The following is a 17941-nucleotide window of genomic DNA, read 5'->3' on the forward strand; positions in this document are numbered from 1 at the left end:
ATGACTGAAAGCTTATTAGTGCACTTTACTTCTGAATTACAGCACCTACAGAACAGGTTTTAAATAATACTTCTACTCTCACATATTTTATTAATTCATAATTTTCCTGTGTTCCTGAGCAGATATACACTGACATACATTCTAACTAGATATATAAAGATGCAACAACTGAGTCAAAGACAATGATACAGTGTCCCTGCAGTCCTATCCTCAGTCTTTAACACTTCAGTCATAATATCATTCAAAAACTCCACAAACTCAGTTTTACAATATTGACCACATACACAATATTGATCACTTTAGACCTGAAGATTAATGTAGAATCATAGAATCATTTTGGTTGGAAAAGACCTTTAAGATCCAACCATTAACCAAGCACTGCCAAGTCCACCACTAAACCATGTCCCTCAGCACCACATCTACGCGTGTTTGTCATGGTTTAGCCCCAGCCGGCAGCTGAGCACCAGGTGGCCACTCGCCCACCCCTCCCTGGCAGGATGGGGAGGAGAAAGGGAAGATAAAGGCAAAGCCTCGTGGGTTGGAATAAGTCAGTTTACTGCGACAGCAAGGGAGAGGGAAGTAACAACAACAGTACGTAGAATATACACAACGGGTGATAACACAAGGCAATTTACCGACCCGAGGACCCACAGGATGCTCAGCCCTCACTCAGACCGTCCCGGAGCCGCGCAAAGCTGCCTCTCCCCGACTGGCCCCCTTTTACAGTGAGCATGACATCACATGGTATGGAATAGCCCCCCTGACCAGCTTGGCTCACCAATCCTGGCTGCTTGTGAAAATTAACTCTATCCTAGCCAAAACCAGGACAGTGTTTTAAACGCTTCCAGGGACGGTGACTCAACCACTTCCCTGGGCAGCCCATTCCAGTTCTTGACAACCTTTTCAGTGAAGAAATTCTTCCTAATATCCAACCTAAACCTGCCCTGGTGCAACTTGAGGCCGTTTCCTCTTGTCCTATCGCTTGTTCCTTGGGAGAAGAGACCAACACCCACCTGGCTACAACCTCGTTTCAGGTAGTTGGAGAGCGCGATAAAGTCTCCCATCAGCCTCCTTTTCTCCAGGCTAAACAACCCCAGTTCCCTCAGCTGCCCCTCACAAGACTTGTGCTCTAGACCCTTCACCAGCTTCATTGCCCTTCTTTGGATGTGCTCCAGCACCTCAATGTCTTTCTTGTAGTGAGGGGCCCAAAACTGAACATAGTACTCAAGGTGCGGCCTCACCATTGCCGAGTACAGGGGACAATCACTTCCCTACTCCTGCTGGCCACACTATTCCTGATACAAGCCAGGATGCCGTTGGCCTTCTTGGCCACCTGGGCACACTGCTGGCTCATATTCAGCCAGCTGTCGACCAGCACACCCAGGTCCTCTTCTGCTGGGCAGCTTTCCAGCCACTCTTCCCCAAGCCTGTAGCGTTGCATGGGGTTTTTGTGACCCAAGTGCAGCATCTGGCACTGAGCCTTGTTGAACCTCATACAGTTGCCCTTGGCCCATTGACCCAGCCTGTCCAGATCCCTCTGTAGACCCTTCCTACCCTCAAGCAGATCAACACTCCCACCCAACTTGGTGTCATCTGCAAACTTACAGAGAATGCACTCCATCCCCTCGTCCAGATCATTGATATTTAATTTTCATTAGTTTAATAGTAAATATTTAAATGTATTTCAATATGGTAAGATATATTTCATCCTTCAGTTTAATCACGTACACAAACAGTGGTTAAGGTCATAAAAATGATGCATCATGAGACCAATGTTGTGAGAAGAAAAAACCCAAACAACATAAAGTATAAACACAAAATAATATATTATTAGCTAGCACTGACGGGAACATTTAAAACTATCAGCGCAGAAGAAAACTTATGTTTGTTTATTTTGACTTCTTAAATAATGCTAATTATATAATGCTAGGCATGTGGTTGTTGTACAAAACAAGGAGTAAGAAAACTTAAACATTCAAAGGAAATCCAAAAATTCACCCTAGTCGTAGTTATTTGCGTAAATATATAAAATAATTAAAATATTTCATTTTTAAGACTGAGGAAGCTGTAAGATAAATAGTAAATATATATAAGATTAATGTATATAAATAGCATATAATTATTGTATTTGAGATGAAAAAATATTTACATACTTGAAAACTGAATGGAGAAGCCTGATTTGCTGATGAAGAAGTCACTGTCAAATTGTAATGATAATGAGTTGAAAGTGCTGTGAATGTCCTCTGGAAGGGCTGAGCCACTCCATTCTTTCAGAAGTATGCTGCTCTCAATAGGCCCATCCCATACCTTCAAGATGTCATGAGCAACCTCAGTGTCAAAAACAATAAAATGCAGACTGCAAAGAGAAAGCAAAAGTGCTGTACATTACTCATTAAACACAATTATGCAAAACTCCAAGCAATCATTCCCAAACTGTACTTAGTTTTGAGATGCTGTTTAGGACTGAAGAAGTGCTGGTGATCCTGAAGGGTTATCCATTTTTCCTGCTAGATGAGCTGATGTTGTAAGAGAGATGTTATTCTGTTCTATAAATGGCTGAATTACAGAAAACACCATTATAGGGCATATAGTACTTGTTCTATAAATTAACTTATTATGATGGATATTTTAAGGGACAGGAACTATGATTTCATTAAAGATTTCCTCTATTCAAAGGATACAAAGAACACTGATTGGCTTGAATTATATGCAATTGAAAAAAGCAGTAGCTACTGGACAGTAGTATACATAGCACAGGGAATTTTGTCAACATAGCACAGGGAATTGTGTCAGCATGGCATTGTCTTTCCTATACAAAACCAGAAAATGTATTATCCTATCTTGGTCTTATGCCAAAATTCATAAAATACAAAACCGTATTATAATAAAATAATCTGTATTTATCTCCAAAGGAAATATTAGATTTAGAAAGGTATTCAAGAATGCCATGTTATTAGTCACAATATGTGCATAGGCTTCAAGTTCTGACTGTCTACATTTTTAACATTGAAGAATTCTTATAGGTAAATATCAAAACTTTTTTGTTTCAAATAGTTGTGTGTTGATCTTTCTTCATTACATTTGTCAATAATTGGAAATCATTAATTTTAAAGTTGTCATTTAAATGTAAATGATGCATTGAAATCACCTATGATGGAGTGAATTCATTATTTGGCTTAGTGAAATGGAATTGCTAAAAATGAAAAAGGAAAAAAACCTCAGCGAATAACTTGCCATTTTCTTATATTTTTGCCTGTTTAATTTTAAAATGTAATAATTTTCATTTATGTTATCAGTTAAAACTATTGTCCACATAAACTGAATAATGAAACAGCTTACTAGTTGCTAACTTTTTGCTCTAAATAAATAAATAGCTAATATTCTGAAGTAACGTATTTACTGGAAATCACACTTCTTTTCTGTCAGTGGAATATAAAACTAATCTCTGTTGCACATAATTAAACATATTAGTATCAATAAATTGTTTTAAAATGACAGAAATTAAGATTATCTATCTTGATTAGAAGTTAAATGTTTTTTGTTACATTCTTGCTTTCACAGCAAATTCCTGTTGGGAGTAGACAAACTAGCTTGAATATTGAACAGAATTTGCCAGTTCAACGTTTCTAATTCTGTGTGTTACTACAGCAAAACTAAGCTGAAATAGTCTTTAAATATTGGTATTCCTTCCATTTGAGTGACTTAGATATACATCAGTAGCAAAGTATGATAGTCTTTCTTGTCGGTATGTCAAACTGATGAGGAAAAACTGTTTTAAAAGTTCTTCTTGTATTACTAATTTCCTTCTGCTGAGTTCTTGAATCCTTCCACCATCTTTCCATAAATCATTATAGAAAATAAAGCTCTAGATTCCATCAGACAGTTCTTGGCATGTACCTTTATTTTGTGCATTAGTCACAAGTTGTGTTTCTCTAATTTTCTGCACTCTTCTAATTTATTCCTTTTTTTGTTATGCTGCCTACTCTATGTGGAGAAATCTTCCAGTCCTCTTCTATTAAGTATTTTCCCAGTCCTGTATGCACTTATTAAAATCCCATCATTTTTCTCAAATTTGATTATTCTTCTGAGATGTTGCTGGTCTTATTATTCAACTGATTATGGGGAAAAAGTCTGATACTTACATAATTCAAAATGTTATATATGATAATAATGATATGACTGAAGAGAGCAGAAATGGAAAATGAAAACCCTTCAGAGTTGTATATAAAGCTTTATAGCACTAATCTTCTCTGCTGCTGCTGTCAATTGTCAAATCCTCATCAGATCAAAGCATTCATGACAAAAAGACAGTTCCTAATAAGATACCCAACAAGGTCCAAGATGCCTGCTGTCTGAGCACTCCTGGCAGAGAGTCAGGAACTCTACGGCTGCTTGAGGTAATGTATTTAAGAAATAGTGTTGAATAATTATATTTGATTTAAAACAAATTATTACATTGAATGTGACAGTAAGATATAAAAGAATAGCATTACAATGACTCAAGGGAAGAACTTTGAAACCACAGCTGGCAGCTTGGCACTTTAGATTGTTTACAGCTAGAAAAAGGCATAGCAGTGCACCGCTCTACCACCCTGAAGATTTATAGGCCATATTATCTAACGGAATTCACAGTTCTGAATTACATGCCTAGCTGTCCCCTACACAATTTAGGTAGCCAAGTTCCCTAGAGGAATGGCACTCATAAATGCCAGCATGACAAGCATCAACTTTATTAATGTAAAGAAGAGTTAATAAACAAAAAATTGCATAGTGTGAGAATGTAAGGCACAGATTATAATTTATAAAATACTGAAGTCAACAATAAATATTGAAATTAAACATGTACCTTATTGTCTTTCCTGGATCTGCTTCGATAATCCAAGTGCAATGAAGATTGTTGTCATATGGTGCTGGGTAACCAGGGGACAAAATGCGCCCCGATGTAGCAGCATGAATTCGACCACCACACTCAGCTACAATATAAATAAGGATTACATTTATTTTTAACAAGACCATAATATTTTGCCACTTCCATTATCTATCCATTCCACATCTCTCTGTCTTCTAAAAAGTTACCAGAATGACCTAATATCTGTGCAGTAGTACACATACATATAAACCAGGATATGTACACAAGTTAAAAACGCACATATAATGATCTCATTCCTACCTTGTTATCAAGCAAGGAACCATACTTCTGTGATTATGTTATTTTACCGACAAGAGTAGTTGAATATGAATTGAGACTACAAAAGCACAATTCTAGCATCAGCAAGAGAGTAAAGAAAGAGCCATGGCGGTTGGACCAAATAATCTATCAGCAACACTTCTAACAAATAATAAGTCTTATGTATAACTACATTTTTCTTATATAACATAACTATAGAGGAAACAAGATTACTGATTTACTTACCTATTCTGCTGGTTCGATCACTCAAAACACTACATATTATTTATAGAACCACAGCAGAAAACTGCTTTAGTACATAATTTCTTCAAATGTAACCTTTGCCTAAGATTTCAGTTAATTTTCATTATATAAGGAAATTCAGAATGCAATAATTGCTGTGATAGATAACTAGATATAAAGAAATGACTGGTACAGTACTGTATAAAAGAACTTAAGATAACTCAGTGAAATCAAAATTATTTAAAATCAAACTAATTCACAGATTTGCTTTAGAATTCAAAGAAGAATCATTTAAAAACAGAATACATGATAAAATTTGGGATGATGCATTATATAGCTCATATACCAAAACAAAACAAAACAACCACAAAAAACCCCACCAAACCAGAACATTTTAGGAGAAGATCAAAAGTAAAATTTCAAAAGTGATTCTAACAAAAAATCCAAAAAGTTTGTTTTTCAATATGCAGAAATGAGCACACTGTAAAATAACCTTTTAGGTAATAACCTTCTAAAATAATCTTCTAGAGAAGGAATTAGAGTTCATTGGTTTTCTTCATTAGAACATAGAGAAAATGAAAATGAATGCTACGAGCAATATAGCAGTGTATTGCTGAAGATAACTAGGTGTAGAATATGTGGAATATGTCCATGTGTGGGCTTGAAATTTTTTGTGAATGAGACTGAAATAATTGTAAAGACAATGATGAATGTAAATGTCACTAGAGACAACAGCAAATACCAAATGCTGATCTAAAACACAAGAAGCCAAAAATAATAGGTCTGCACAAACAGGAGGATATTAAGAAAATGTGTCTAAGAAAGTAAGTGATGCTTGGAAGTTCATGACAACTTAAGAAAAAGGAAGAAAAGGAAGCCAGTAAAATCAGAGTAGGAAGAGATAAAACTGATAGCATAAGATAAAAACTGAAGAAAGAAAGGATTATATAAGTAACACTGGAGGGGGAAAAGAGACAGCATGAAATGATCTGTAGATGCTTAACTGAGTTTTCAGGGATCTTCATGACAAGTTTTCCTGTGTGTAGAACAGTAGAAAAAACATAAGAATTTAATGAAGATAACAGACTGTTTGTGAAAGACTGTTTGTTTAGAAAGATTCACCTTTAGAAGATTTTCAGAGAGAATGGTGAACATTTGACTTCTTGGGGAACTAATAAATGTTTCAGAAGAGTTCTAAATTGAGAAACAGGAAGAGGGAGTTTATACAAAACTGATGCATTTCCCAAATTTGATTTTAAAGATAGGAACAAGGACAGCAAATAAAAAGAGATAAAGGTACATAGAAAGATAGCTTTGTGGTTGAACAGACCCAAAGCAAGAACAAAATCTGTCTCTGGATACTAAAAGAAAATTGACTCTTCTACTGATATCGGGACATATTCCACTTAGAAATGAAGTGAGATCCTCAACAAATAAGAGAGTTTGGTACAAGCGATTCCAAAAGCTAGCAGCAAAATATGGAAACAAAATCTAGTAATGCAAGGTACAACATCAAAGTATAATAATAACAAAAAAGATAGATTAGCAATCATAAGTGGAATATAGAAGCTTGAAAGTACACTGTTATCAAGAAAACTGGAAATACAGGTAGAGATATGGGAGTGGAGGGAGCATAACATAGTAGTGATGCAGTAAACTAAATGAAGTCAGCATGAAAAAACATGCATATTGGTCAAAAATATCTTGGAGAAAGGTTATGAAAGATGTTCTACAGGTACGAAGATGGGAATTTTCTTTAGATTCACTTGATCCTATCTTCCTACCTTCCTTCCTCAGGTCAGACTGGAATATACATGATTTTTATTTATTTATTTTTAAATACTGTATGGTTGAGATTATAACATCTCACACATAGATTAGAGGACAAATCATCATACTAAGAAAAGGAAATAGGTAGACAGATAGATTATTCACCTAATAGACTTGGAACTAACAAGTATTTTAGACTTGATTCAAATACTTACTTGATGGTGAACACAGGCACAAGAAAATATCACAGAAAATTACCTTAGAGTAATGACTTCATTTAAATCAAATGAGGAGATAGGCAAAGCTAGGACTAATTATGGCTCTTCTCTACAAAAGGGCAAACTTAGTGGAAAAGGAAGCTAGCCAATTAAACTGAAGAGCTTCAGGACATGAATGTGTAAAAACCTGGAAGAGTCTTTAAACCAAAACTGGAAGGAGTTGTTTTGACCTGTCATGTATATAAGAGAAAACTTACAGATATAATTTTGGAATCAAATAGGAAAAATAACATCTCTACTAAGAGAGCAGAAATGCTGTTCACTGATGGTTTTTGGCAGTTACCCTCTGGGTAAGCTGAATTTTTGAAAGGAAGGGAGCTTGCTCCTTTGCAGACTGCAGGTCTGTGAATGTGTTCAGCAGGAAGCAGCTCCTGGAATGGAGAATGTAGCACCCAATACAGGACAGAGGCAACAATCAAGGGTCTTACAGATCAGATGAGTGCAGAAACCAGTTGGTAGCCTGCCTGCAGCAGGCAGCAGAGGCAAAAGCTAAGCATCAGAAGACACATAGAAAGAAGGACTTTCCCAATGACTCATGGGAACTCCATGTGAAACTTGAACTCAGGAAGTCACTGATAATTGCTGGACTGGAAAGCACAACTGGAGAGAAACTGCCTAGCAAAACTACAATGGACAATAGCTATACTGGTGTCCAGTTATTTTATGCATCTCACCTAGTACTGCTCTATCTAACATTTATGTTGGTTGTAATGATTGTAATGAAAAACAGTTTTAGAGACTTGAAGATGTGATATTTAAAGAAAAAGTCTACCTCAAGGCTCTGACAGATGGCAGCAATGACTCAAGAGCAAGCAGATAAAACAATCCATCAATGTGGGGTGAAAATTAGAAATTAGCTTCATCGGAATGAGATGCTGAAATAATTTCTGATGAAAACAAATAAGGTAAAAGAAATCTTAATTTGCTTTACGATTGTGTTTGATTAGTTTGTGAAGTGTTTAGATAATACCACTGCCTGTGATAGCATATCAGACTCGATGACTCAGGATATCATCAGAACCAAAGCGGTGGTCTTTCATCAAAGGCTGCCCCATAGAAAGAAGTGTTTCCCAGCAGTTTTCTAGCCATTACTAGCCAGCCATCTGTTTCAGCGAAGTTATACGTGGATATTCACAGTAAATCGTTACTTGAAATTTAAAGTATGTTTACACCATTATCATATGATAAAGTACAGAAAGACAGAGTATTAGATTTTTTTCTTGAAACACCAGACTGAAATCTTTCATTGTCACAATCCGTATTACCTATGCAAGTAGGCAAAGGTTTGTCCCAAACTCTTCGATCTCCACTTAAGCAGGTCATAATACTACTACCATGCATTGTATAGCCAGGATTACAGCTGTATAAAATGGCAGTGTCTATAAAATGTCCTTCATCTCGGATCTTGTAGCCATAGTTTGGTATGCCGGGATCTTCACACTTCACTAGGTCAAAACCTGCAAATAGAAATGGGAAGGGAAGAGAAGAAAAAAATACACAAAGATATAAGATATCGATCAAAATATAATGCCCATGAATCTGATCTTGATGCAAATTATATTCTCATGATTCAATTAGATTAGATGTCTCCACAGTGACCAAAGATAAATTATATATAATTTGAGTAAATCAGAAACTGAAACACCAAGAACTAATTATTCTTTTGATATTTGATTACACCATTATTTTATTGAAGAAAGCATATTATCTACACTATGCCAAAAGAGATTAGTGAGCAATTTATTAATTCATACTTCTATTCTTTCATTCTTTTTTATTCAGAGGAAAGGAAGCAGTATCGACCCTGTATTTGGTGCTAAGTGGGAGCTTCACCTCCTCATCTAATTTCCATAACGAAACCAGCAGATCATAGTGGGAACTCAGGAAGAAAATGCAAATGTTATTTCATCCATCCTAGGGTCGAGATAGCATGGCTTCAGTTTCTTCTCTGCTGAAAATGAAGAAATATTCCTACATTCATTTTCAATTAGCATTCCCCTTTTTGGCCTATTAACATGCTGAATGGGATAAACAGCTTCTTCTGTGCTCCTTGGAATGAGCAGTTCTACTCTGTGCAGCCACAACTCTTTCCATATTTTACCCTTTCCTCTTTGCATTGTTAAAATGTAAAGATGCAGTCTAAATCACTCCTTTTGCCTTGAGGTCCAGTTCTTGGAGCAATACAAAGAGTGGTTCCAAATTAATCTTTCTCAACTCCAGTCAGATTTGTGGATTTTTCATTAATTACTGTCATGTCCCTGGCCCAATTCTGACTCTACAAATAGTTTCCATTTTGCTGTCCTTATTTTACTGAACAGCTTCATTATGTGGTTCTGAATGAGGCTGCTGGTCTTCCCTTCAGTTTGCTATTTTCAGCTTATTCTCTACATGAGACCTTTCTTCTAATTAGAAGAGAATCAGACATCTTTATGGTAAATAACATATCCATAGACAACCTTTCATTATTTTACAAATACACAAACTAGAGTTGGTATCACACTTTTCTCATTGCCTTTCCCCTGATGCTGAAAATATCAACCTCAGTTCAAAAAATGGCAAGTAGTCTACAATACCTTGTTTTATCTCCTGTACAGATGCTAAAGCTGTCCAATAACTGATTCCTCTGAAAACACAAAATGTCATTGTTTTCTTTGTTTGTAAACTGGACACAAAGTTTGGGATTTACCTGTCATAACTCAGGCTTATGAAAATTAGAGGGCTAAATTTGAACTAGTTAGCTTAGGCTACTTTCATAGTCAGTAGAGAAATATGAATCTCTAGAAAACAAACCAACTTATACTTAGATAGCTGTCTAAGATCAGTCAGTTCAATCAGCTTCTGGAAATACTTATATTCCGCTGTTACTGTAAACTGAACCTAGGTTCTCTATAGTAGGCTATAGTAGCTCAGAATTTTAAGTATCTAGAATTACGGAAAAGAAATCCCTCTCAAAAAAGAACGCTATTCCATCACAGAGACACTGCATCCCTATCTGTGTTAATATCTTAAGAAACACAAACCCCCAAGACCAGTGAGCATGCTCTGACCGCAGCCATGCACTGTTAAACTCAATTACCCTTCAAAACAGCATGGCTGTCTACAAGCCACTTCCTGGGAATTTAACTCACACTGCCTAAACCATTACACCTGAGATTGTGTGGCAGAGTGCTACAACCCAAGCTAGAAGCATGCTAGCATTTACCCTAACATATCAGCAGTCTGGATAATCACTTTCCCACACTCAGTCATAGAATCACAGAATCATAGAATCATAAAATGGTTGGTGTTGGAAGGGACCTTAAAGATCATCTAGTTCCAACCCCCCTGCCATGGGCAGGGACACCCCTCCACTACACCAGGTTGCCCAAAGCCCTATCCAACCTGGTCTTGAACACTTCCAGGGATGGGGCATCCACAGCTTCTCTGGGCAACCTGTTCCAGTCCCTCACCACCCTCACAGTAAAGAATTTCTAACATCTAATCTAAATCGACCCTCTTTTAGCTTAACCCTATTACCCCTTGTCCTATCATACTTATGCCTTGACAATGTTTAGTTTACTAACAGAGGAGTAGACTATGCGTCAGAAGGAGTATGTGTAATCACACACAGTACAAATGGATTAGAGAGATTTATCATTATTCCCTTGCTAAAAGATTGTTTCCATGTGAATATTTGCACATCCCTGCAATTTCATTTTGTTGACAAAAATGAAACAAGCAAACATGCTCAGTTTCCAGACAAAAGGGGTGGCATTCATTTTAACTACCTCTCAGCATTAATTATATAAACAGCCATATCTAAACCAGTTGTGTGTCTTTTCAAATTAATAGTAACTTATGGGGTATGACTAATCTCATCCTAAAGTAGATATCTAAAATAGGTTGTATGAACTGTGCAATTCCAAAAAGGTCTATTTCTCTTCATATACTATAAAAAGAGTCAAGATGATTAGGTCATTCAAACGAGCTGAACTTCACAAGAAATAGCGGTATTTCATTATTTTAATCTCCTTATTAAACATACAAAGACATTTATTTAAAAAACTTATAGGAATTTCTCAGCCTGTGCATGTGTCAGAGGACATGAAGTCCTGTACAGAAATACATTGCTTTTTTAAATCTTATTTTTGAGACTCTGTGGGAGCATTTATATCAATAAAAGAGTTGAGATTTTCTGTCAGTCTATTTTAAACTCATATCTAATCAAATATTTATTTGGGGTAAAGTGTTAGATAAACTGATGGTAGAAAACATAACCACTCACTATCTGGAGTATCAGAATTCAATTTCCTATTTCATACACAATACAGAAAAAAATAACATGCAAGTAAAAATATCTAACTGGAAGCAAAAATATAAAATCTAAATGTAAATATCCTTGAGACACTAAACTCTTCATTTTCTGTTTTGTTTAGATTATTCAGATATTTTTATCAAAGGACCACCTTTGGAAAATTAATATTGATCTTAATTTCTTCTAATTATTGCTAATTCAGGAAAAGTCCAGTGGTAGTCTCAGTTTTTAGGGTTATTTTCACAATATTATGCCTAGGAAAAAACACTAGGTACAAAGATTCAGTATGACAAAATAAAAAGTATTTTTGCTTTTTGTATCTGAAAAAATAGAATTATTACCTGTAAGGACATCCAACAAACTAATTTCTGGCTTTTACACCAATTTTTAAAATGCCACTTTGAATACTCTAGAAAAAATACAAGGATAACAGTACATAATTTGTGGTCACACGTTCACTACACTTTTCCACAAACAAGAGTATCTCTGTTTTTCAGTAGGCCTACTAAAAATTGGGGTATTTCACATGCAAGCAGGTCATGTGAAAATATAGCAGGATCTTGTCCTTTGTATTCACAGGCAGGCTGCCTTTCCAGCTCTTCTTATCCAATTTCTTCCTGTTCTCATCATATACAAAAAATAGAACTTTCCATTCCTTTTTTCCCTGATGCTCTTGTACATCTGGTGCAATTTGTCATAAAGGACCATCTTGTTGTGAAATCTCATTGTCGAAATGTTGCAACAGAACTTCAGTGTTAAAGTAGATGCTGTGAACTTTCACAGTGGGGAAATCTGGTCACATGGAAATATGAGATCCATACAATCACAGTACTCAGCTTTACCTGACATTGGAATGAGCCAGCAGTCAGAGAAATTCTGACAATATTCTTACTGCTGAGAAAGATTATTATAATGGCAAATTGCTGCCAATTATCTTATACCTGAGTTTCGTTACAGGATTATTAGAACAATGAATGGATAAAAGCCAGTTAAATTAAAACCAAACCAGCCAGAATACATCTTGATGATTCGCTATCACCTCCTGACACTATTTATCCAAAGTGATTTGTTCTGTCATATTTGATATAAATAATCAGGAATGTAGAAATACTAGTTGTCAGGGCAAAATTATCAACATGTCTGTAATGTATGTAGACTATTAATTACAAGTTCTTCAACTCAGTTTAATTATTATGGGTACTGTGGTTCTATCTATATTAGTAAGTAGTGCAGTACAGTAGAAGCTAATCTGGGCAGTGAAACAATGAAGCTGAGCACACAATGTCCACACTATCTGCACTGAAGTGTTTTTACTTTGGACTAGCTTTTGTGTCCATTAGTGAGTGGAGTATGCTAAGTGCATTCCTGGAGCACACCTTTCAGTTCAGCTTCAAGTTCGTACCCTCCAAAACCTGTCTTCAGTATGAATTCAGGTAGAAGAAGCAAGTGTTCATTCTATGTCCCCAAGGGAAATTCTCAGGGATTTTATATAGTACAATGTACTTTTAACAGAAGCTGATGAAGTTGAGATATCTGCAAATGTTCTCTTCCCTATTTTGAAAGGAAGAATACAGTTTACTTACCATATATATATATGTGCATTTACACTGTGTGTAAACCTACAGTGGCTATATGAAAAATAAGTAATCTAAAATAAATAATTTCCTACTCCTATTTCTGGAAGAAGTCCTAAGGTATTTTGAAATAATGATTCTCCTAAAGCCAGACACACCTAAAAGTCAGAGTTCAATACTAAGACTTTTATGAAGAGTGTGAGGAAAAAAAAAAAAAAAAAAGAAGCTATGAGTTCCTGGTCTAGAAAGTAGACAAAAGCAAGAAAGACACTGAATTGTGAGCTATGGTACTCACACAAATTTTACTTCCTACACGAAGGAATGCTGTGGCATGTTACATTATGTCTTAGTAGAACATATGAGCACACTGTTATTAGGGACCAAAATATAGGTCTCCTATAAGCCTCTAAGAAATGAGGCTGCAGGGGTTTATTCCTTCCTTTTTTCTCTCTGGCTTAGTAAACCTTGTTCATGCTTTGGCACAAAGTATACTATGGCAATTAAAACATTACCCATGGAGAGGGAAGAGAACAGTTTTAAAACAGAGGAAATAATTGATCTGACAGTAAAATAAATGTAACATCACAGCCCTTACTACTGTGGTCCCATGGTGCAAATTTGTTCAACAATTTCTGACAGGTTAACTTTATTTACAAGCTTTATGTTGGATTAATTATTGTTTGTCAATGCCATTCTGACTTTATGACAAACCATATATGAAACTGGCATGAGTTCAAAATGCTCATAAGTTTCCTTCTGTATGCTCTAGTTAATTTTACAGGAATTCAGTCATGTGTTTGTGCTAGATTAAGATCACATTTGTACTGCTGTGTGTTCTGATGCTACACAGATTCATTTTTAATCATCATGGAACCTTTGCCTCAGATACGGTCCCAGAACATTGTAACCACCAAGTAAAGAAATACTGTAGCCCTCGAGGGCATTTCTTCTCATAAATTCATAGAATCATCGAATCATAGAATCACAGAATCTTTAAGGTTGGAAAAGACCTCTAAGATGATCAAGTTCAACCATCAATCCAACACCACCATGTCCACTAAACCATGTCCTGAAGTGCCACGTCTACCTCTCAGCCTCCTCTTCTCCAGGCTAAACAACCCTATTCGAAACACCAACCTGTGTTGTAACTTCTGTGGACTCTGGCAGTTTGTAGTATGAACTCTAAATAGGAAGTCTACCAGACGAAACTGTAAAGACATTTTAAAAGAAATGCCAGCTGGGGTATTTGGAAAATTTTAGATGTCTAATTTAAAGAAGAACAGGTCCTGAAAATATTATATATAGCATATAGGTATAGGTCAACACTATCAATGATCTCAGCTAAGATGAGTAAATTTACATTCATAATTCCTATTAATATCACTGTTTGTTACAGATGGGGAAGTACTATTAAAAAAGCAATACCACTAATCCCCATAAAAGCTTCACAAGACAAGCCATGAGGGGTTAATTATTCTGAATGTAAAAAGTTTTTGCAGTTCATATATTAAGCAAAAAGGATTATTAAATCACACTCCATGGGACTCCAAATAGTGTTTAATAATCTCTAATAATTATATTACTTTCTATACCTTAAGTATAGACTCGGTGGGCCCCGTTCAGTGAAAAGTTAATATCTTTTCATTTCTAGTTGCCATGGAAGACAGACCTCATAAATTATGTATATTCTATCTTCAGCTTCTGAAAGCAATTTGGTAAAATATTTTTGGATAACTCAAAAAAAAAGGGCAAATACATATAACAATCCTATTTCACTACATACATGGAAATATTAACAGATGCTTTAATATTAAAAAAGGTAATGTGAAAACATTGGAAACATCAAGAACTCTTAGTGTTATCTAAATCTCAAGTACTTTAAGCTCATAAACATAATCTATATGTTTTACACAAAATCATTTTTGAACTACCAAAGAGTAATTAAAAGTATGAAATGGTACTTGAGTTAATGTTCAGAGTCTGTAATGGATTTCTAAAGCATGTAAATGTAAACAAATACTCATTCTGCAGTTGTTGCATCTTAAGCATCCATAACATCCATTTAATTAAATCAATGCAATTCAAAATGAGAGTTCCTGGCATTTTCATTCTGTCTTGGAACCATTTATGTGCTATTGAAACCTACAGTTGTAGAGGAAAAAAAAGGTCTTTATTATGTACTGGAAAACGTACCAATTACAAAATCTCTACCTAATTAGAACGATAGAAAAGTCTATAGAAAGAAAAGTGTTTGGATAATGTAGCTATAGTGAGGTATCAGAAACTTGCAGGAACTTTCTAAGAGCCTAGGATGACAAATCAGCATGGGCTGTGTGCACTGGGAGAAAATTAGCTCCAGACCTCTTTTTCTTGGATCTGTAAAGTTTTTTAAGGAGGGCCAAAATATTTTTATGTCTTGGTGATTGAACTTTTTACATTCTAACGCAGATCATCTGAAAGAGACAAAAGGAGCCATGTTTTTCAAATAAACTGATATATTTCTACATGCTTGTGCAGCAGAATGAGTTCACAATAAGTAATGATACCTGCTGCTTCATATCCTTTGGAAATTGAGAGGTACACTTTCAGTTTGTCAAAAGTTTTGCAATCTACTGGCAATTCATATTTAACTATACTGATGAGACAGTCATTCAATGGATAATACTTTCTAATAGGACTTTCAGCACTTTTTCTTGACATAAGCAACATGCAAGAAAATTTATGTAAATGTGTAAAATAGTGATGTTAATATACATTGTCAGTTACAGGTCTTTCCAGCATAAAATGAAAAAGAAAAGAACTCTTTTCTGTAATTTTCTTCTGTAGTAAGTATATTACAAAAAGTTATAAGGCCTTTCCCCATCAATTTCAAACCAGATTATTTGTGTTCATATGTCCTATTCAAAGTTTCTATTCTCCCGTTTTCTGCTATGACATCCACACATACAAAAAAAAAAAATTAAGAAACAAGTTAAATACACGTAAACAGGTAGTAGAAGACAGCTTTTGTATGTGATGATTTTAGCGAAAAAAATACTTTTAATAAGTAACAATACTTGCAAGAAATAGGTATGCAAATACACATGCCTGTATCAAGGTGATTACTGTGCATATATAGAAAGCATCCAAGTAAGCTTTGCAATCAGCAAGCAAATGAATAATTAACTACAATTTATACTCAATATAAGAGAAGCAGTTATTAAAGGTGAGATTCCATGTGAGTTTAAGAATTCTAACTTCAAGTGTCTATAGAGAGGTATCTTCAGGAATGCTCCATGTCAAAGCCCCCTTTATAATCAGGGGGGAAATGACTGATACAGTCAGTACTTAAAAATATTCTGTAGGCTACTTGTGAGATGAGCACTGGTCTGACCTATTTTTTTTCACGGGGGAGAGGGGGCAGGGCAGGGGAAGAAAAGGAGAAGAAATAACATGAACACATACGTTTTTCCTTGTGTTATTTAGTGCAAGGTACTTTGACTTAACACCTGCTAAACGCTTCAGTAATTACAAATGCATTCATTTCTTCACAGTCTTTTCTAGAATACTCACTCCTAATCAAGTCACCGTAAATATAAAGGACCAATTGAAACATGGAAAAATATCTGTACAAGCTTACAAAAAACAGTAAGGCACAGACAGAACTGAAAGTTAGAGACCTCCCTCATCTGCAGCTATGCTCTTTCTTTCACACACTGACAGGGGAACAACGTGTACACATCACCTCTTATTCTGGCTAGTGGTATTGATGCCAAACACTTCTGAAAATCAAGTTCTAAATACACTATAGTGAACAACTTAGATAATGAAAAACACATAAATCTTGTCTACCTTTCATCATTCTGTCTTAAGTAACTTTCCCCACCTAGAACATGTATGGAAGCAGAAGGAATAGAAATAAGTAAGTTTACAGCGTTCATCTTCTTTAACTATTTTTCTTTCAAATACTCTGCTGTCTACTTGTATCCCTAATTCTACTCATATATAATATACATATAGTTTTGGCAGGGTGATTTTAATACTATGCATAAACTTTTGAAGGAATAAACTTAATTTTATTCTGAAATAACTTTCTTACATTTTTAAATAATTGGAAACACAGCTTTAATGACTGAAAAAATTGTTCTCTATTTATTGCTAATCTTCAGTTATAAAAAATTACTAGATTCTTGGGCAACAAGCTTAATCTGCTGAAATGTAAAAAATTCCCTCATATAATGAGGAGAGGGGAGAAAACAGACACATTCCTGCATCTGAACTGTTAATATCCTTACAAATTAATTCTGGATTATTGCTTTCCTGAAAATTCATGTTTTCATAAATTCTACTTAATTTCAAAATTTAAAAAGTGGTTATGTAATATATTTTCCATGAGCTATTTTAGAAGATGTCATTTCAACAGTTTTCAGAAAGGGAAAAAAATCAGTCAGAAGAAAGCGAAGATCTAACTTTGATGTCAAGGGCATACACAAATGAAATGTCTAACATTAAAAAACCCCATAACCCTATAAAATGTATTAATTTTGTATAACAGTATAAGAAGTATGGAACAGAATAATATCTTTACATGTGTGTTGCTTAGATTTTATAATTAGACTGTGATAGCTTACACTTT

At 35.2% G+C, this 17941-nt stretch overlaps 1 protein-coding gene across 1 annotated transcript in view; it reads right to left on the reverse strand.

Annotated features, from left to right (window-relative positions):
* The window catches only part of CSMD1 (CUB and Sushi multiple domains 1), a 1238533-nt gene that overhangs the window by 227139 nt on the left and 993453 nt on the right, over positions 1 to 17941 (reverse strand). The window contains exons 24-26 of the mRNA XM_054821261.1: positions 8724 to 8915; positions 4847 to 4973; positions 2154 to 2356 (exon numbers count right to left, since the gene is read on the reverse strand). Of these exons, the coding sequence (XP_054677236.1) occupies positions 2154 to 2356; positions 4847 to 4973; positions 8724 to 8915 (522 nt within the window). The remainder of the gene's footprint in view (positions 1 to 2153; positions 2357 to 4846; positions 4974 to 8723; positions 8916 to 17941) is intronic.

The sequence above is a fragment of the Grus americana genome, chromosome 3 (assembly GCF_028858705.1).
Source record: "Grus americana isolate bGruAme1 chromosome 3, bGruAme1.mat, whole genome shotgun sequence".
Classification (NCBI taxonomy): Eukaryota; Metazoa; Chordata; class Aves; order Gruiformes; family Gruidae; genus Grus; species Grus americana.